The sequence below is a fragment of the Vigna unguiculata genome, chromosome 2, assembly GCF_004118075.2.
Source record: "Vigna unguiculata cultivar IT97K-499-35 chromosome 2, ASM411807v1, whole genome shotgun sequence".
Taxonomy (NCBI): Eukaryota; Viridiplantae; Streptophyta; class Magnoliopsida; order Fabales; family Fabaceae; genus Vigna; species Vigna unguiculata.
This window is the reverse complement of record NC_040280.1, coordinates 31,992,704-32,013,944: the sequence shown is the minus strand read 5'-3', so window position 1 is coordinate 32,013,944 and position 21,241 is coordinate 31,992,704. Positions and strand designations below refer to the sequence as shown.

Genomic DNA, 21,241 nt, shown 5'->3' with positions numbered 1-21,241 from the left:
TTAAAGGGTAAAATTGGTATTTTTAAATGTGGACACAAAAAGAGAAATTTGAGTTAAGTTTAACTTCCATGCTAAAAGCAAAAATATTAAAATATCTTTCATCGTTGAACCATGTTATTGCGGCTATCGAGCCTCTGCATCCGTCACCATTGTCACTACACTTTCGTTCTCCATTGTTGTTGTAATCCTTTTGAGAGGAAGCAATAAGAGAGAGTGTAAACCGATGATAATTTATGGGAAACTTGTTCAAGAAAACTCATTCTGAATAATTTGTTTCAGAAATCTTGTTCTTAAAATCCTATTCCAGACTGCATCTTATAAGTTTTGAAAAGTTTGTTATGAAAAGTTCATCTAAAAAAGTATTTCATATGTTCTAAAAAGCTTATTTTGAAAATTCTGGTATAGAAAGCTCTTTACAAAATGTATTTCATATGCTTTAGAAATTCTATTTCAAAAATTTTCTTCCAAAAACCCTGTTTTGGAAATCATGTTCTTAGAATTTCATAAAGTTTGTTCCAAAAATCTTGTTGAATAGGTAATCTTGAAGTCCCTTTAGGAAGGGTAGAAGGTTGTTTTGAAACATGTGACTGTTGTTAGAAATCATAGGAGCGCAAAATATAAAGCCTTTTTCACTCATCTATAACAATATATAGAGAATAGACACAATCAATCATCAGTTAACGTTATTTTAATACAGTAGAAAATGTATTTTTTTATTTATTCTTGTAAATATTTTATAATTACTTGTTGATTAACCTTTAAATGTATTAGAGATTTCCTTCCTTCATACTTATTGCATTTACATTGTCACGTGCTTGCTGAAAAAAAAAATTGTCATATGCTTCTTCATCTCTTTGATTTGATTATCTAATTGTTGTCTATTAAATGAAATTTTCAAAATGGTTTATAAATTTTAGATCTTTACCCTTAATATTTTGCCACTATAGAAGAGGTTTGTAGTTATTTTAGACAAAATTTAACATCTACATTGGGATAGATTAATATCTCTCGTAGTAGTAGTAGTCGACTTGATTAATTTTATTATAACATGAAATTATTTGTACCCTCAATCATATAAAAATGCATCCTTAAAAAGAATTATTAAGATAAATCAAGATTGTAAAAAGTTTAATTTGGACCTTTTGAAATAAAATGAAAAGTAATGAAAGGCTAAAAAATAATCAAGGAATTAAAAAATAAATAAAAGATATTAAAAGGAAACATTAGTTGTTCTGTAAAAAAAATATTGATAACATTGACTTGACCAATATAATAACGATAAGTCCAATGAATATCTTTGATATATTCCTTTAGTTGTACGTTATTTTTGTTATGATTTTTTGTTTCTTCTATTTTTTCTTTATATTTAAGAATATATCATTTTTATAAAATTATTTTATCTTTTAGGGATGAACAAAATTAATCTAACTAAACTTAACTATAATTATCTGTATTATATTAAAGTAACAAAAAAATTATATTTAATAAAAATTAAATATTCAAGTAAAAAATAATAATAAAAATTAAACAGTATTGTTTTACCGTTTAATTTTCTTATTTTTCTTCAATGGCATCTTACCCTAAACACCGCGCAGACTCCATTTTTCAATTCAATAACCACCATTGAGACAATGATCGTGAGCTTCTCATCCCCGTCACTACTAAATAAGGTCATGTCGCCTTGCTCTCGTCGTCCCTCCTTACCCCCCTTCACTGCAATTATAGCATTTCACATCCCACCTAATTGGTATGTTTTTTTTTTAACATTAACCCTAACTAACATTTTATCCTTCTCTTATATGTCTTTTGCATTCTTCTCATTTTTTTATACTCAAAGCTTCACTATTCCCATTTCAAATATTTTTTTCATCGTCTTATAATATTTTTCTTAAATATTTAGACTTTTACAAATTTCGGAACTTTATGCTCCCCACTTTGACAAAATAGTTATCTGTGTGAAAGGTGAATACAAACAAATTTAAGCTTGTCCTTTGAATTTTTGTTATTGAAAGTATACAGTTTATATTATTAACACTTGCTATATTTAATTTGCGAAAAAACATTATGTTTCAATTGTTTAAGAGGGACCTTGCGATTGTGGTGTTGGTGCTAAAAAAACTGTTGGGTATGACAATTTTTGTGCACATTACAAAGCAACTCTCCTTTTGCTCTACATTAATTAATTATGAAAGTGTGAAATTTTCCTTTAAATTTTCTCCTCTTTTTTTGAAGGTGTTTTAAAATTCAGCACAACTAAAGAGTATTTCAATTCAGTTTGGTTCGATTTGGTTTGTTTGGTTCAATGCAGTTCGGTTCGGTCTGGTCTGATTCGATTTAGTGTGGTCCGATTCAGTGCGGTTAGATTTGGTCCGGTTCGATTTGGTTCGGTTCGGTTCATTGGGATGCGATTCGGTTCGGTTCAATTCGGTTTGTTTTAGTTCGCTTCGGTTCGGTTCAGTTTAATCCAGTTTGTTTTGGTTCAGTTCGGTTTGGTTCGGTTTAGTGCGGTTCAATTTGGTTCGGTGCGGTTCAATTATGTCCGGTTTGGTTCAGTTTGGTTCAGTTCGGTTCGGTCTGGTTCAGTTCAACTCAGTTCAATTTGGTTCGGTTCAATAAAGGATATATAATTAATTTTTAAAATAGTTCTTAAATGTAAATTGGAAAATAAAAATGAACGTAAAAGAGGTTTTTAAAACAATTGTTGCAGACAAAAGAGATTTTTAGACTAACGGTTAAAAGTAAACTATTTATAAAATAATAATTAAGGGTAAAATTGGAATAACGAAATATGAACACAAAAGAGGGTATCCTCTTTATATATTGTTATAGATGAAAAAAAATAATCTAAAACTTAACTATAATTATATGTATTATATTAAAGTACAAAAAAAAAGCTATTGTTAATAAAAATTAAATATTATAGTAAAAAAATTAATAAAAATGAAACCACATTATTTTACCGTTTATTTTTAAAAAATTGAACTTCTATCGGTTAACTGCTCACTAATTGAATTATGTATTTTATTTTCTCATCTTTTTTCAATGACCTCTTATCTAAAACACCATGCACACACAATTTTTTAATTCAATCACTACCATTGAGACAATGATCGTTAGCTTCTCATCCCCGTCACTACTACATAAGGCCATGTGGTCTTGCTCTCGTCGTCCCACCTTACCACCTTCACTACATTTCTAACACCTCACATCTAACCCAACAAATATGTCTTATTTTGAACCTTAACTCTAACTTACATTTTAGCCTTATGTTATATGTGTTTTGCATTCTTCTCATTTTTTCATACTTAATGCTTCAATGCTCCCATTTCACTTTTATTTTTCATTGTCTTATAATATTTTTCTTAAATATTTAGGTTTTTACCAATTTCGGAACTTTATGTTCACCACTCAGACAAAATAGTTATTTGTGTGAAAGGTGAATACAAACAAATTCAAGCTTGTCCTTTGGATTTTTTTTTTATTGAAAGTATACAGTTTGTTTATGTTATTGTTTATACACTTGCTATATTTAATTTGGGAAAACAACATTATGTTTCAATTGTTTAAGAGGGACCTTATGATTGTGGTGTTGGTGCCAAATTTTTTTTTGGGTATGTCATTTTTTGTGCACATTACAAAGCGACTTTTTTTTTGTTCTATATTAATTAATTAATTATGAAAGTGTAAAATTTTCCTTTAAATTTTCTCCTTTTTTTTTCTGAAGGTGTTTTAAAGCACAACAAAAGAGTATTTCAGTTCAGTTTGGTTTGATTCAGTTTGATTTGGTTTGGTTTGGTCTAATTCGGTCTGGTCCGGTTTGGTTTAGTGCGGTCTGGTTCAGTGCGGTTCAATTCGGTCCGGTTCGGTTCAGTTCTGTTCAATCTGGTCTGGTTCGTTTCGGTTCAATGCTGATCGGTTCGGTTTAGTGCGGTTCAATGCAATTCGGTTCGATCCAGTCCGATTCAGTTTGGTTCAGTTCGGTTCGGTCTAGTTCGGTTCAGTTCAGTTAAGTTCAATAAAGGATATATAATGAATTTCGAAAATAGTTGTTAAATGTAAAATTAGAAAAATAAAATATGAAGGTAAGAGGGGTTTTTAAAACAACAGGTGCAGACAAAAGAGATTTTTAGATTAACGGTTAAAAGTAAACTATTTATAAAATAATTAGTTTTTAAAATAATAATTAAGGGTAAAATTGGAATAACGAAATATGGACACAAAAGAGGGTATCCTCTTTATATATTGTTATATATAAACGACATTAATCTAACTAAACTTAAGTATAATTATTTGTATTATATTAAAATAAAATAAAAAACTATTTTTAATAAAAATTAAATATTATAGTAAAAAAAATTAATAAAAATTAAATCGTATTATTTTATCATTTTTTTAAATTGAACTTTTATCAGTTAACTGCTCATCACTAATTGAATTATGTATTTTATTTTATCATTTTTCTTAAACGACCTCTTATCTCAAACACCACGCACAATCTATTTTTTAATTCAATCACCACCTTTAAGACAATGATCGTGAGCTTCTTATCTCCATCACTACTATATAAGGCCATGTCGTCTTGCTTTCATCGTCCCATCTTACCACCTTCACTACAATTTTGACACCTCACACCCGCCCAACTGATATGTCTTATTTTGAACCTTAACCCTAACTAACATTTTATCTTTCTCTTATATGTCTTTTGCATTCTTCTCATTTTTTCATACTTAATGCTTCAGTGCTTCCATTTCACTTTTCTTTTTCATCGTCTTATAATAGTTTTCTTACATATTTAGGTTTTTACCAATTTCGAAACTCTATGTTCTCCACTTTGACAAAATAGTTATTTGTATGAAAGGTGAATACAAACGAATTCAAGCTTGTCCTTTGGAATTTTTTTTATTGAAAATATACAATTTGTTTATGTTATTGTTTATACACTTGCTATATTTAATTTGGGAAGAAACATTATGTTTCAATTGTTTAAGACGAACCTTACGATTGTGGGGTTGGTGCTGAAAAAACTTATGGGTATGACATTTTTTGTGCACATTACGAAGCGACTCTCCTTTTGTTCTATATTAATTAATTAATTATGATAGTGTAAAATTTTCCTTTAAATTTTATTCTTTTTTTAAGGTGTTTTAAAGCACAACAAAAGAGTATTTCAGATCAGTTTGGTTTGGTTTGGTTCGGTATGGTCTGGTTCGATTTAATACGGTTTGTGTTCAGTGCAGTTCGATTTAGTTTGGTCCGGTTCGGTTACGTGTTTTTGGTTCGGTTCGGTTCAATGCGGTTCAGTTCGGTTCAATTTAGTGTGATTTAATTCGGTTCAGTGCAGTTCAGTTTGGTGTGGTCCGATTCAGCTTGATTAAGTTCGATTCGATTGAGTTTAGTTCAATAAAGGATATATAATGAATTTTTAAAATAGTTGTTAGATGTAAAAATAGAAAAATAAAAAAAACGTAAGAAAGATTTTTAAAACAACTATTGCAAACAAAAGAAATTTTTAGACTAACAATTAAAAATAAACTATTTATAAAATAATTATGGATAAAATTAAATTAATGAAATATGGACACAAAGAAAAATATCCTCTTTGTATATCGTTAGTTATAGATAAATCTCGCATTTTAAAATATTTCCAAAATGAAAATTCAGTTACCGCCAAGGCACATAACACACCGTGGTTAATCAAATTTGATTGGCTCGGGTAGTCAACCCGACCCGAATTGTTCCTTCAAGCTGAATCCGACCCTATCCGTGTTTTTACGACCCATCTTCTTGCGAGGCAAAATTGAAACCCTCTGCGGTTGAAGGAAACTACGCCAGAGCAGATTCCGTGGTCATTGGCAGCACCAAAAGCTCTACGGCGTAAATGAACGGGGCGGCGGGGTTGCCATTGCCGGCAAATTCGTCGCCATCAGTGATCAACATGTACAGAATCAACAGAGTTACGGAGCGTTTGGCTTGGCTTGCTCAACCTGGCAACCGAGGCGATCCTAAAGAATTTTATAACCACTGCCTCTCCCTCTCTCGGTATTTCTATCTCCTTATACATTCTAATTATTTATTTTTCTCTTCGCCGGAAATGTATCAGCTTACTTCTAGTCACAGATTCTAAATGTATATTGCGTTTTAGTTGAAGCACCTTAGTTGGATCAAATTCTGGTGGTGGTAGGTCTTAAACTGTATTTTCGAAGTATTGCGTTTTACGAGTGGGTAGTGAAAATTTATACTGGAAATCAGTAGAGTTCTTGTGGTGCACATTGTTGCTATGGCAGCAATGAAATTCGTTATCCTTAGCTTCTAAGCCATCACCTTTGAGTTTGGAGTTTTGGCTTTTAGCTCAAGGGAACAATGGATTTTTATTATCTGTATGACTAAATAAATAAACAGCTGAAAAAAATGTTAGGTTTGCATGGAATGCCCATGTTTTGTTAACTTTCTGTTTTAGATGTGCTGGCCTTTTACTAGGTTTATTTTTGACGTTTTACAGAGGCATTGATTATGCACTTGCCAATGGGGAAATTCCGGGCAATGCTCATGAGCTGCCTTTGCTGGTGAAGCAGGTGATTTTCATGGCACTGTGTGGGTGTCTCTTGTTAACTTTTTTTTTTTTTCAATGACGGAACCAGGAAGAAGTTTCATCAGTTTTTTTCAATTATGGTGTGCATGTATGTTGAAAGCTTTTACTTTTTCCCTTTCCATGTAGATTTGTCAACTAAAGAATGATGAACTTTCGCAAGCTGCTATGATGGTGTTGATGATATCTGTAAAGGTAAGTTCATTTTTCCATGTTGTTGCTCATTGCTATCAGTAACTTGTTGAATTTGCATTTTCTACGACTAGTGAAAACCTTGGTTTGGATAATTGAGAAGAAGACCAATTAATTGATCTTGAGGTGCATAATTGGTGTTGACTACAGGATAACTAAGTGAAGGTTTTCAGGAATTGTTACCAACTACATGATGTTCTTGCATTTTGGCACAATAATTGCGTTGAAACTATCAAAGCAGGAAGTTTATACTGATATCTGAATCTGAATAGTTCTCTAGTTCTTGAAGAATTTTGGATGTTTTATATCGTAAGTTGAATCTGAATGAAAATGGGACATAGTATTTATACCAGTTTTTCTGTGCTTACCTATAATATGTTTCTCAAAAGCATCCCGAAGTTATGCACCATGACATTTATGCAGTTTTGTATTTCCTACCTACTGACACTTTCCATCACTGTAGGGTGCCTGCGAAATTGGATGGTTCCAAACGAAAGAATCACAAGAACTTCTTACTATTGTGGATGAGGTTTGCTTATATGTTATTGTTTTCATCTTTTTCTATCTGGTGGATTCTAATTTTCATGTTTTTTACCGTCATCTTTTTGTAGTATAGATCGGAAAAGTCTACAGCAGTATGGGGAGTATAAATGCTACACGTACACAATGCAATTCTGAAATATCAACTATTATGGAGAAGTACGGTCCTATCGTATGAGCTATTTCTGCATATCTTCACTTACACCTTTTCTTTTACTTTTCAAATAGACAAGAATATTTTACTTTTGTGTATTTTTTGCATCTAACAAGTTACAGTTATCACCGTAGACAAGAATGTTAACCAGGAAAAAATGAAAGGACCTATAAGAAATAATGCATCTGAATTTATCACGTTATCTGATGTGAAATAGTAATATTTTACTTATGTGGATTTTCAAGCAGGTTCTATCCTAATGTTAAACTGGGTTCAATACTTGCATCAATTGAGGCCCAGGTTGTTCCTCTTGAGTTGTCAATTCAGTTCTTATTTTGTTGAGAACATATTTAATATTATTTTATCTGCAATGCAGCCTGGATATGGAGCCTCTCTGGTTGATTTTCATATTACCAAGAGTGAATTTGTTAAAGACAAAATTGTAAGAATTGCTCGAATTGACTTGTTAAACTGGGGCTATATAGTATTATATATTATCAGAATGCATTGCTCATTGTCTATATTTTATAATTTTTTGTTATCAGAATTAACCTATACCTTCAAATTAGGATTTTGGGAATCATAGAGTAATATGAAATTTTCTTTCCCTCTCCTCATATCGAAGATGTTGCATGCTTCATTTTTTATGTAATGTTTAACATATTTTAGATTCTTTTGTACCATCAATCACCGTCTATTTTCCTTTCAGTAACAATAATAGTATATCATTGTTGTTTTTTATTTGTAATTTGAATACACCCAATATTATTATTATTTTTTGGTTCATGTTCTAAGTTATATTACTTATTTCAACTTGCAGTTTTTATTGGTGGCACAGTTAGATAACATTGAGATATCAGCATGCCTCATAAGTCCTCCGCAAGTGAAGTATGGTTGCTATTAAACATATTAAACGTGTGGATGGATTCTACTTTGATGCTGACTGACCTTTTTATTGCATGGTGTAGTTTTCTCCTCAATGGAAAAGGAGTAGCCAATAGGACTTATGTTCAAATGGTCTGTTGCATATTTGCTCACACATTCTTAAGATTTAGTATAGACTTTTTTGTACAGTTTGGCGTAAACTTTATCTGTCATTTTGTTAATCAGGATCCTGGACCTCAAATGCCAACTGATGTGACTGGTATGCTTAAATTTGGGACAAATCTTCTTCAAGCTGTGGGCCAGTTCAATGGTAATCGTTTAAAACTACTATTCTTCCCTATCATCCTTGTAGTTTTCAAAATCAGCATCTTTCTGAATTGTAAGCATTATCATTGTAAAGGTCGTTACATTGTACTCGTCGCCTATATGAGTTTTACACCCTTGCAAGAAGATCCGGTTCTTCAAGATTATCTCCAGCCTGTTGTTACCTCTATTGATTCTGGTATGAGTTGGATATTTATAATGACTGTACTCAAGAAAAACCCTAAATCTTATTATGATTTGTATTAATCCACCATTGACAATTCATTGTTATTCTTTTACCTGTAACAAGATTCAGATATTATTGAGGGGGCTTCACAGATTTCGCTAAATTGTCCAATAAGGTATGTGTTCAAGATACTGATCAGTGATCACTTCTTTTTATTCCTTTGCTTTGGCTGTTGCTAGATTTCCCATCTTTAATATAGTATCATAGATGGCATTTTTTGTTGGAGATCCATTTTAGTCTCTCACTGTCTATTGATGTAGTGCATTAGAAATATAGCCCTTTACAGACCTTCAATTTGAAGAATTACGGAGTTAGTTATTTGTGCTCTTATCTATTGTGTGTTCAGAATTAATATGTTGATGGTCCAATACTGTTTTCATTAAATCTGGTTTTCTATATTTGTGTTTGAATTTTAGTTAAAACTATTTTATGAATTGAATGTGGAAAGTCAGAGGTAACAAGTCCTTTTGTGAATTGTTGGTTTATTCCGTCAGTGCTATTTTTGCAGTTTCACTTTAGTGGAACTCATGCCCTGTTTTCACTTTTGGTGAATTTTTGCCTTTTTTTCTGCCTTTTCCTGTTGAGCTACAGTTAGATATGAATGAACAATGAACAATGATTATGTGGATGCCCCAAAGCACTTAATTGAATATCTACGGCATTAATAAATGTAAATTGTTAAAAATATTTTAGCGTGAAAGTTATCTTTTTATCTTGATTTCAATTTTTGTAATGATGTTTTCTATTAAATAACCATCATAATGAGTTTTATATTTATATTTATTCAACCAGAACCCAGCAGTCTGTTTCTTGTCCCAAAACCTTATTATATCACTTTCTAATTCTGATATTGTTATTTTGTAACTAGTACACTACAATATTATTGAATGCTGGATAATTGGTTCTTCCTGATATAGTTCTCCCTGCTTAGCAATTGTTGTTAGTTCACGTACATTCATACATATGCCTTTTGTGAATAACAATCTAATTGGACATATAAGTTTTGTTCACTACAGTTTCAGAAAGTTCTCATGATTTAACATTGTTTCTTAGTGTTGTCATTAGCTATAATTTTTTTGAAGTTTTCTATCTTCAAAGTATGGTTTCTCTATCACTCTTCTGTTATATTTATAATTTATTGTTAGGCTCAATGCCTTTTACTAGAATGCTTTACCGTGCAGAAATTTTGCTTAAGATAATTTGCTCAATTATATTTGAAGTACAATGGGGATTTTCACTATTTTCATGGTAGTTTTTTTTATAGAAGTTGATGTGTTGTGTTTCAATCTGTACAAACAGCTTTACACGTATTAAGACTCCTGTCAAAGGGCGATCATGCAAACATTTTCAGGTGACTCTTTCTGCACTAGCATCAGTTAATGTGGAAAAAACTTAGGGTGGGTCCTAACGTGTTTCTCTACACAAATATAAAAACTGGCTTTAGAAGTCTACTATCATGCGATAAAGCTAATTGTCACTGCTCGAATTTAGAGGATGACCAAAATTAGTGAAAGAGTGTCACCAACATTCCTCTAAAGTGAAAAATTTATGATTTGGTTAAATGTTACAAGTCTTTTTGTGTACTGTGGGTGGGTGCATGTATATATTTATATATTCCCCTTTGTGTCTTCCCTTCCTAACATTTTTTGTTCTGTTGTTACTGTAGTGTTTTGACTTTAACAACTTCATCAGTATCAATTCTAAAAGACCATCCTGGCGCTGCCCTCATTGCAATCAGTATGTTTGTTATGGTGATATTCGACTTGACCGAAACATGGTTGAGGTAAGTTGTTTTACTTTAATCCATCAATTTAGTTATCTATTGTTTATTGGCATCACCTGAAGATTGGGAGTGGAAATTTTAGTTTGTTTTTTATTTTGTTAATCTGGAACCTGCACCACGCACTTTCAAATTTTAAGGGACACCAAATTGACCCTAGGGTTAATGAAAGGTTGTAAAGATGTGAAATATAAACCTCTATTTTTTTTTTCTTTTTAAATAAAGATCCTGAAAAATGTTGGTGAGAGCATTACGGAAGTGATTGTCCTTGCTGATGGATCTTGGAAGGCAGTCTTGGAAAAGGATCATGATGTGGATAAGATGCAAAAGAAGGCCCCCAACCATGAAAAGGAACAAACTGAACCACAAGAATACACTTGCTCTCCTGCGACTGTTGACCTCACCGAAGATGATGATCATGTGGAGGCGATGGACTCTTCTGAAATTGTAGACAGAAAACCTCCCCAGGCATCTGTTCAAAGTCAGTTTGTCGCTCCAAATTCAACTTCCTTGGGTATGAACACTCCTGGTGTTAATCGAAATGTGGCTGCTCAATTAGATGACTTTTTGTCTGGGGTTTATATTGCCCGTAGTAGGTCTGATACCCCAATGGTTAATACTTTGGAGCTACCTGTTCTGCCTGATTCTATTTCTCCAGCATTTAATCAAGAATCTGCAGGTCGTGACAATAACCCTGCTGTTAACTCTGCCATGCGTAATCAAATTTCAGCACCAAACAATTTGCCGATGCAGATGAATCATATGAATTCAGTTAACGAGTATGGTAGGTCGTCCTCGGGGGCAAGACATATTAATAGAAGTCCAGTAGCTGTTCAGGCCCTCCCAGTCCAATCTCAGGCATTGGGACCACAGCAAAATCCACTAAATTTGAAGAATTCCCTGCTGTCTAGCAATTCCTCTTCTACTTCTCATATTTCTTTGCCCAGCTCTTCTACAGGAGATACTATGAAAGCCATACTTAGTGATACTGAAAGACAGCAACGTTTTTCTCGATCCCCAATGAATCTGCCTCAGGTCTCAGGTGTGAATTCACCTGCATTTCGGCATCACCCTGCAACACAGGTTGGTTTGTTGACTCTATGCCTACGTTTTGTACTAAATTATTACTACACGTTTTTAGTGGCTGCTTTTGAGGATACACTGAAACTTGCTGTCCGGTGTTTATGTTCCTTATAGTTCAGTGTTAGTATCTTGTGCCTTGAAAGGAAACTTGACAACTGAAACACTAGGTCATAATAACTATGTGCTGATCATAAATTGTATAATTTTTTTGGGTATGGTATTCAATTCCGGATAGGTAAGGTCAAGTACATAGCATAGCCCACATAGGGTTAAAAATCACTCAATCACCAGTGCCTTCTAGAAGCATTCAATCCAAACCACCTTAATCATTTTTCTGTCTTCTTTTTCCTTGATAGGTGTTAAACCAATATTTTCCTTATATATAATTGTTCCATATTGGATTAGTTTTTTGTGTGATTACATATCCATATTAGCATGCTCGTTAACTCTGTTAAGTAACAAGACTCTCCTGACCAACTACAAGGAAAATCAATTTGTGACTCCTGAGATTCTATTCTTACAAGTGACTAGAAGCTCTTCTCCATCTACGGACCTGTTTGGACAAGTTTGTCTGAGTACTTTTAGGAGAGAGAAAATAAAAAGAAATTAGTTTTTCATAAGTTAAAAGTAAATGAACTTATGTATAAGCTAATTTCTAGATGTTCTTTTATATAGTTTTTAATTTTTAATTTATACATAAACTAATTTTAGTGTTCCATTTTTATTTCCTTTTTTCTTTACCTCAGAAATGTTTGCCGAAAAACTTGTCTAAACAAACCTCAGGAATAGTCTGTTAAATTTCTTATCCAAGAAAAAGATCAGTGGGAAATAAGAAATTATATAGACGTCAGGGCAACTTCAGGATATGTGAATGTCCTATAATACTTCATATTGAGTTGCTATTTTTCATTTCTTGTACTGTAAAAATCATTGATGCCTGAATTTAATTTCTTTCACCATCAAGTTGAAAATCATTCATTAGAAGAACCTTAATTTTGAGTTACTTTGAGTCCATGGCTCTTGCACTCATCTTTTACATCTCATTGAAATCAGAATCGGGTACCATTACAGAGCCCGCCAACATCAACTCCATTGCAGAACACATCCAGACCTGGTTCATTATCTGATTTTAGAAATCAACACCTCCAGCATTCTCTGAATCGGCCACGACAGCATCCAACTTTCCGACCATCTACCACCCAATGGTCTCACATCCAGCAAGGTGTTCCACAATCTGGAAATTTACCGGCAGCAGGCCGGGCTGCTCCACCGCCTGCCAGACAAGGTATTTTCCATGCTAGGAATGTTCCGCCGGCTGCAACCACTGCTCATAGCCAACAATCTAGGGGTTTGGCTGCTAATCAGCCTCCTCCTAGACGGACAGCACCACTAGTTTCTCTCCAAAACCAAAGCGGTGTTGCAGGCACACCTTTTGCAACTGACAGTTTCCATGGAAGAGGAAACACAGCACAGTCAGTTTCTAGACCTGATGAATTATTCAGTACGCAAGCCGAACAGAATTGGGCTCCCACTGGACGAATGCGTGGAAGTCTAGATTTAAGTCAGCCTTTCGATGAGTCTATTGCACAGCGAATAATCACGCCAACACAAACTCAAAGTTCAAGGCCACCACCTCTCCGGCGAGCCACTGGGTCGACCCAACAGGATGTGCTTACGGCTAACAATAGAAATGCAAATGCTCACAATCGTCCTTCCACTTGATCACACTTCTGCAACTCTCTACTTTCTCATAGCCTTTGTTTTAGAATTGTGTCTGTATATAAACTTGTCTAGTAACAAATACAGAGAATTACATTCACAGCTTATTATCTGACATCCATGTTCAAGGTTTTATTTTCTGTTCTGTGAAATATTTTCTAACAACTTATTCTCGTACCGTTCTTTTTATTTCATGCCCATCGAAAGTGGGGATTTATTGAAGTTTTATCAGTAAATACTAAAACTGTAGTAAAATTAGTAAATATATGCGTAAGAGATTTTTAATTCAACAATGTTTTGTTCTTAAGAATATCGTTTCTTAAGCGTCATTCTTCATGCCAAAATGTGGAGAGCATCGTCTACACAGTTGGGTTTAGGCAAACTGGTGATACTTAATTGTATTTCTTGAAATCGGTCACAAAAGAAGGGAGCTCACCTACAAAATTTTTTTATCATACCACTGAAGAAAAGAATTAAGTAGGTAAAATTAGAGCATGATGGATTATTCATTTCTATATCTATGCTATTATATAAATCCATGCGATTATTTCAAAGACTTTTTTCAATTTTATCCTTCAAATTAATTTTTTAAATTTAATCATTTTTTCTTAATTTTTTAATCATTTTAAAATTCAATAAGTAAAAATTATTTACAAAATAAATAAAAGTATATATAAAATTGTAAAAATTATTTATATTTATTTTTATGATTATAATGTCAGGAGTGTGTTTTCTAGTATCAATAAAAAAAATACAATAATATCATCTCAGATCGTCAGATCTAAAATAGTTTGAAAGTGACTTAATTTGAATAAATTTAAAAATAATAATTACTAGTTCATTAATTGAATTACTTGAAAATATAAATAACTATTTTTCTTTATAGCTATTTTTTTTTTTGTTTCAACAAATAATCAACTAAGAAACTTAAATAAATTTGACGACTTTTAAAAATTACTTAAATATATTCTATTTTAACATTTTTTAAGATACATACATTTTTCTATTTCCTTTTTTTTTGTTCTTTTATTTTCATTCACTCAATTGTTTCGGATTGGTTAAACACATTGATGACTTTTGTAATCTTGCATTAAGTTGAATTTATAAATAAAGAGGTATTGTCAAACAGGTAGTTTCTTGATCCATCCAACTCATGCAGTACATTATTACTGTCATTCTTCTGCATTACTCTTGTTTATGAACAAATTAAATTAAATTTCTTGATCCCTACAACCATTTTTTTAGGCCGATGAGATTCAATAACTGCCCAAATTCTAGTTGTGTTGCATCCATATACGATTATTTTTTATTCAATGTTCAGTTTGACATCAAATTTCAACTTTTTAGGTTATAATAATTTACTTTTCAGATCACACCATTTAAAAGATTAATTTAATATGTCCAAAATTCTAATATGACGAAGCTCCGTCAACAAATCAAATTTTGAACTTTTATAAGGAGCATCTTTGCTAAAACTCATCCTTTCAAACTTAATTTTCCAATATTTGATTCATAAAAAGATAAAAACTTGAAATCCGACATCATACGAACATATACCAAGAAAATAAAATCCACTCCTACAGCAAAAGCAAATTGAGTTGTTCTCCCACAAAAATAATTTCTCTTACACAAATGAAACAGCATTAACAATGATAACTGATTACAACCTGAACTCCCAGAAGCATAAGGTTATATGGATATTTGAGTAGCCAATTAATACTCCCATTTTTTCAGCTCCAAGCCATCTGGAGGACTGCCTTCTACCTTCTTTGATCCCACTTCTTTCCAATCGGTTGATAGCACTGTTCCATTTGACTCCACCTACAAAAACAAAGCAGTTAAAAAAAAAGGGAGCAGATGTTAATGGTTTAAGATAAAACTAACCGAAATCGGGGGAAATAAAACACGTGAATAACAAAGCATGCACAGAATGGATATCTTACGAAAGACTTGCTCATTGCTCTCCTCATGTCCTCATCTGCATTCTGGTAAATATCACGGAACAATTTATTCAAACCAGCATCACCATCAAGCTTTTCTTCTTTCTCCTGAAAGGCAGGCCACAATTTTGTCAATATCGTTGTCTTACATGATGAGGTACACATTCTGTTTGATCTAGATTTACACTCTTCTAATTTTTCATTATCCAAATACGACGTAGGTTTAATTCAGGTCTTCCAGCTAAACAAAACATCTGAATTTGGTCCATGTACAATTTAAAATCTGAAGTTTTCACATTAAAATCTACACTCATCCATCAGCATGTCATGATTTGGATTCTCATTGCTGGTAAGGAATTGAAACACACGATTTCAATGTCTTCAAGGTAATCCACATCAGTAAAACTACCATCACATCAACTAAGAGGGTGCCACAATTAGTCAATTCTGCCAACATAAAACTATTTTTTGTCGATGTAACAATCACATAAAGAAAGCTAATTGCTTTATCTTAAGCCATGGGAAACTGGTAAAAGTTGAAATTGAAATTATATGGAGCATCTAAAAATTAAGCCTAAATTATCCCGAAGGGAGAAAAGGGATAGCTTCCTAACCTCTTTTTTCACTAGAGCTTCCAACTTATCCCAATCTTTTGTCCTTGCTTTTGATGATGGGTATGAAGGCCTTTGAGATTGAACTGCATGGATTAACAGCGGGAGTAAGCTAGCTCACCATCAGGAAAGTAATTGCCTCAAGTTACATTCTCAATTATCCAATTAACAATTAGAAGGACACAAATGTATCAGAAAAGGATCAAATATATAAATAGTCATCTCACCTATAGGCATGCTTATTTTAGTAGGTAGTGTATCCTTGCTATATTCCAGAGATGTCCAATTAATAGCTTCAGCTTTTGCAAGACGAATTTCAATTTTGGTTGACAATACCACAACTTTGCAGTTGTTGGGTATTATCTGATTTGCTCAAGCAAAAGGAAAAGGTACGAAATCAATAATGAATTTGAATATTTATTTGCTATTTGCCCAAGCAATACATAGCTTATTTTAAAATTAGAAAAATAAAATCAAGTAGCTGTCCCCTGATAAACAAACACAGATATTAAACTACCACCAGCCCACATCCCCTAGACTTTCATCCTGAATAATAGAGTAATATTCAAATATACATAAAATAATTCAACAAAAGAAAGGAATAGAACGCCTTGCTAGTAAAAAGAAGATAAATTTATGGAATAAAATCATTATTCCACCAAGTAACATAATTGAGTATTTGTGAGGTTATCAATAGCAGATGGCCAAAATTCAACCAAATAAACATGTCATTGTGGCAAACAGTACCACCATAACGGGCCTCTGTACATAAATTGCCTATGGTGGAAGCCCAAGGGGTCAAAATAGCTGTATGGTGACTGCTATAATGATTATTTAGCCATCTTTTGTGTTTGGAATATTCAAAATGAAAGAATTCAAAATTTCATCAGTACATACATTAATGTACCAAGTTTATTTAAAATAATATTAATTCATTCCAAATGAATCCATTTAAATTCTATAATTGAAGTATTCCAAAACAAATCTAGATAAAAACAAGAGGAATATTATCAGAGGCCCCTCAGATCCCACCAAACAAAAACAATTGCTTCACTAATGCTGTCAGTTATTCAGGGTCTATTTACTGGTGAAATAAGAACAAAACCTCAAGGTAGATAAAGCAGGATCTTTTTGTCATGGCACTGTAAGAAAACGGTATCTATTTTATGTGATATCTAAAAAGATAGAAAATCATCAAGTATAGACAAGTAAACTATTAATATAAATCAGTTACCTTCCCAAACAATCGAGGTTGGAAACGATAGGCATCTTGCCCAGGAACATCAATAGTTACACTAAGCTGTAATGTTCAAGTACTTCAAGTTATCTGGAGAGTTATATATGAAAAACATGAAGAAATAAAGCAGCGGTACAGGGGAAATACTAAGCACCCATTATATAAACCTACAATCTGTTCACCGAAGTCAACAACCAAATCCTTTGCTGATATTCCTTTTGCAAATATTGTCACAACCACTTCTTCTGGCTTTTGGTAGTATTCATGTCTGGTTCAGCATAATCAACAGATTATCAGTTATTGAGAAAGAAATTTCAGCATACAATGAAATATCCATAGATACAACACGAGAGACACCATGCCAAAAGAACAAATTATTGGAAGTTTATTAGATAGTAGCATGATATTAACATTCCCCATACTCCTAGACCCCACGCTTGATAAGCATTTTTTTAGACGAAATAATCATTAAAGAAACACCATCCCAGGAGGCTTTTTGATTAAATATTGTTTTATGATATACATAATAAGCTTAATTAAAATACGAACCTAGTAATAATAGGATTAAAAAACCATAAAATACCATATAAAATGTTTTTGATTCTTATATCAGGTAGAATTATTAACGGATTTGATGGGAGTAGAGACTCGTGATGGTGGTTATATTTTTTGTATAGAACTTAATAATGTAAAAAATAACAGCATGGATGATAGAAAAATAAAACAGCGAGAACCTGTATTTTGGTCTGTTTATTGTGACTTCCTTGATTTGGGATACCAAACTGTCTTCCTCAGCTTCTTTGGCCACCCCGTCATTCCTAATGCTCAAGTGGGAACCATTTGACGATAAGGTGCTAACAAGACCATTTGATTCCTCTGATAAATGAAGAGATATAATATATCAAATGAAGAGAAGCATAATTTCTCAATTACAAAAAACTGTTATATTAGTACCACCCACTCATTATACCATCCAAAACAAATGAGAATTTCGCACTTCACTATCTACTATCTATAAATCTAACAACAACAAAAAAATCACAATCATTGGATACGATAAAAAGGTCAATTACTACTAAAGTTAAACTGATTCATCCAATGTCAATAATCAGTCACTGTATATCGGCACACACAGTTCAAACCTAAAAAAAGAGTAAGTGTAATGTGTGGTCACCTGAAATAAAGCGATCGCATTCTTGAATCAACTTGGAGAATCTTAAATCATCTGGCGCAAAAGCGGCACCGTTTTGAAGTGCTACCTTGGCAGTGTGATATTCTTCTAGCTTCATACAAGCGGTCCTGCAAAAATAAATAGCAACAGCAACTAAGAGGCATAGAAACATAGATACGCTGATTCAATGTGAAAATTATGAGAATGTTTGAATTTGTATATAAATTATTGAAAGAGAAAAGGAGTAAACCCTTTGCGAATATAGGCCTTGGACAAGGAAGGGTTTAACTGGATGGCGTTGTTGGCATCGGAAACTGCTTCTGGCGATGGAAACAAATACGTTTGAGTAAGAGAGAGAGTGAAAGTAAAATTAATGAAGCGAAAAGAGAGAGGGAAAGTGAGGGTATGAACCAGTGAAAGCGTTGAGCTTAATATGGGCTTGTGCTCGGTCAGCGAAGAGATGAGCGTCGTTTGGATCTAGTTTTATGGCTTCGGAATAGAAATCGACGGCGAGAGCGAAGTCGTCGTCGAAGAATGCTTCCTTCGCTTTCTTCTCAAGTTCTTTCGCCATTTCGATTTGGAGTGTGCTCGTTGACGTGTGTTCCACAGTGTTATTTCTAAGCAGGGAGTGTTCTTCTAGACCCTTCTCTTCATTCATTCCTTGCTTTACTTCTCCCTCTCTCTAACGTATTTACTTTACTTCCACCCAAACCATAAACAATCTTTACAAATTCTTTTTCTTTTTCTTTTTTAATAAAAAAAGATAATATTAGTTATATAAAAACATAAAAAAAAAAAGATTGTTCTGTTTTGTTGAATTTTATTTACACTTACTTGTAACACTAAAGTAATTCTTTATTATTCTAAATATATTTTCAAATAAAATAGGAGTGTATTAAATAATGGATCTCTTCGTATATTATTATAAATATTAGGTTGTTTTTTTTTTTACATTAAAATTTATTTCACAATCAAACATAAAAATTAAACCCACTAATTAAGTATCTTAATCGCGGAAGTTGACACCGTGAACACCAACACCAGAAGAGTTGTAGGGCGCAAAGTAAATAGGAAATGGAAATACACGAAGGAAGAAGAAGAGTTAAAAAAAAGAATTTTTTTTTCTAAATAATTTAATAATTTAGTTATATTAGTTAGTATGCTAATTTTTTATTTTACTTCCAACCCAACCCAATGTTTTACATCCATCACAAATTTACACTTTATCAATGTCTAGTCTAGTGCTTCTTTTTTCATAATACACTTTGTTCAACTACCAAAAAACATATTTTTATAAATATGGTTATTTAAATATAATTATTTAATTATTTTAATTAATATATTATTTATATTTATATTTTTTGAAAAAAAAAATTGTTTAAAATTTTTTATTAATATAATTATGTAAATATTGATTAATATGTTATTTATATTTATATATTATTTAAATATAGTTATTTGAAAATTTTATTAACATAAGTTTTTAAATAATAATTAATATATTATTTATATTTATATTTATATACTATTTAAATAGATATAGTTATTTAAAAAAAAAATATTTTTTTAGACCGTAAAGTATCATTTGTATATATGGACCTGTCAATCCTATATTTTTACAATTTACACGTGTCTCCTGTTGTGGTGTATGTGTTTCATAGGTTGTCAAATATATTGTTTTTCTCTCTCTTCTCTCCCCCTTTTCCTCCTCCATACCCTGTTTGATTGCTCCCCCTCTCTTTAACCTCTCACCATGACATGGCACATCAACCGGGAAAGCGAAGTGCATAAGCTGAAAATGACGGCGTTGGATTGATTCTTTCTTGCTTTCGATTTATACGTTGTGGACATGACAATTTTGTGTCTTTTCTTTTTATAATAAATTTGAATAAAATAGTATATATATATATATATTAAAAATATTTTTAATTTTAGAATTTTGAGTCAAAATCAAAATTTATTTTGATCTAAAATTTGGTATATTGTATTCTGAAACTCTAGAAGTTATAGGATATAATTATTCTAATTCAATTCAGTTAAAAATTTTTACGTGTCAATCATATTTTAAACTACTATTTAAATATTTTTAATTTTAAATCAAATTTTTAAAAAGCAAATCCTTAAAATTTAAATTTAATTTAGAAAAATATTTTTTATGTACAATTTAAATCAAATTACTTAATAAAATATTAACTCAAATAAATTTGATTTTTTTAATTTAAATAAATTATGTAAAGATATAAATTTTAAAATACTAATTTTTTATCCACAATAACTTTAATTTCACATGTTTAAATATAAAAAAATTAAAATATATGAAATTAAATTTAAAATAATTCTTTCTAATTAATGACTTTTTCATTAATAATTTCATTTAGATATTTAATTTTAAAAAAATATTTAGATAAAATTTATTAATAACTATTAATCGGTAACTAATGTTCACGAATATACATATGTGAGTATCCATTATACAATTCGTTACAAGTTTTATCATCCATACATATACATATAAATATATAATATTACATATTGTATTTACAAATAATTTATCATATATCCATAATATTTAGAATACGATTCCCCAATAAACACTAAACTTGTGATTAAACATATTCTTGACACGTTGAAATTATAGGGCTATATTATAAATATGGATGGAGCTTAAGTGGGCCACCACACATTTCGTCACAAAAACTGGTTATGTTCCAGAATTAATTTCTACAGACAAAAACGAGTGAATTGCAGAACCTAACAAAAATACTGGGTTCAAGCAATACCAAAGTGCAAATG

General features: G+C 31.8%; 2 protein-coding genes across 4 annotated transcripts; one reads left to right on the top strand and one right to left on the bottom strand.

Moving 5' to 3' along the window:
• Positions 1-5,758: 5,758 nt before the first annotated feature.
• LOC114173869 (E4 SUMO-protein ligase PIAL2) lies at positions 5,759-13,654 on the top strand. Of its 3 annotated transcripts, none has more exons than XM_028058522.1 (16): positions 5,759-6,039; positions 6,500-6,572; positions 6,716-6,781; positions 7,242-7,307; positions 7,395-7,477; positions 7,721-7,772; positions 7,849-7,914; positions 8,293-8,360; positions 8,441-8,489; positions 8,583-8,667; positions 8,758-8,859; positions 8,977-9,022; positions 10,207-10,258; positions 10,574-10,690; positions 10,913-11,770; positions 12,824-13,654. In XM_028058522.1, the coding sequence occupies exons 1-16, from the start codon at positions 5,879-5,881 to the stop codon at positions 13,490-13,492; spliced, it is 2,613 nt and encodes an 870-aa protein (XP_027914323.1). In that variant the 5' UTR covers positions 5,759-5,878; the 3' UTR covers positions 13,493-13,654. The 3 variants fall into 3 exon arrangements, with proteins under 3 accessions (XP_027914323.1, XP_027914322.1, XP_027914324.1); XM_028058521.1 differs by having other exon boundaries at positions 8,971-9,022; XM_028058523.1 differs by lacking the exons at positions 5,759-6,039; positions 6,500-6,572; positions 6,716-6,781 and having other exon boundaries at positions 7,256-7,307; positions 7,390-7,477; positions 8,971-9,022.
• A 1,314-nt stretch (positions 13,655-14,968) lies between these two features.
• LOC114174080 (protein SGT1 homolog A-like) lies at positions 14,969-19,143 on the bottom strand. Its single transcript, XM_028058827.1, has 10 exons — positions 18,860-19,143; positions 18,699-18,768; positions 18,452-18,576; positions 18,012-18,153; positions 17,449-17,545; positions 17,275-17,340; positions 16,268-16,403; positions 16,044-16,126; positions 15,433-15,537; positions 14,969-15,310 (listed from the first exon to the last, which is right to left on the bottom strand). The coding sequence occupies exons 1-10, from the start codon at positions 19,104-19,106 to the stop codon at positions 15,203-15,205; spliced, it is 1,179 nt and encodes a 392-aa protein (XP_027914628.1). The 5' UTR covers positions 19,107-19,143; the 3' UTR covers positions 14,969-15,202.
• Between the last annotated feature and the right edge of the window lie 2,098 nt (positions 19,144-21,241).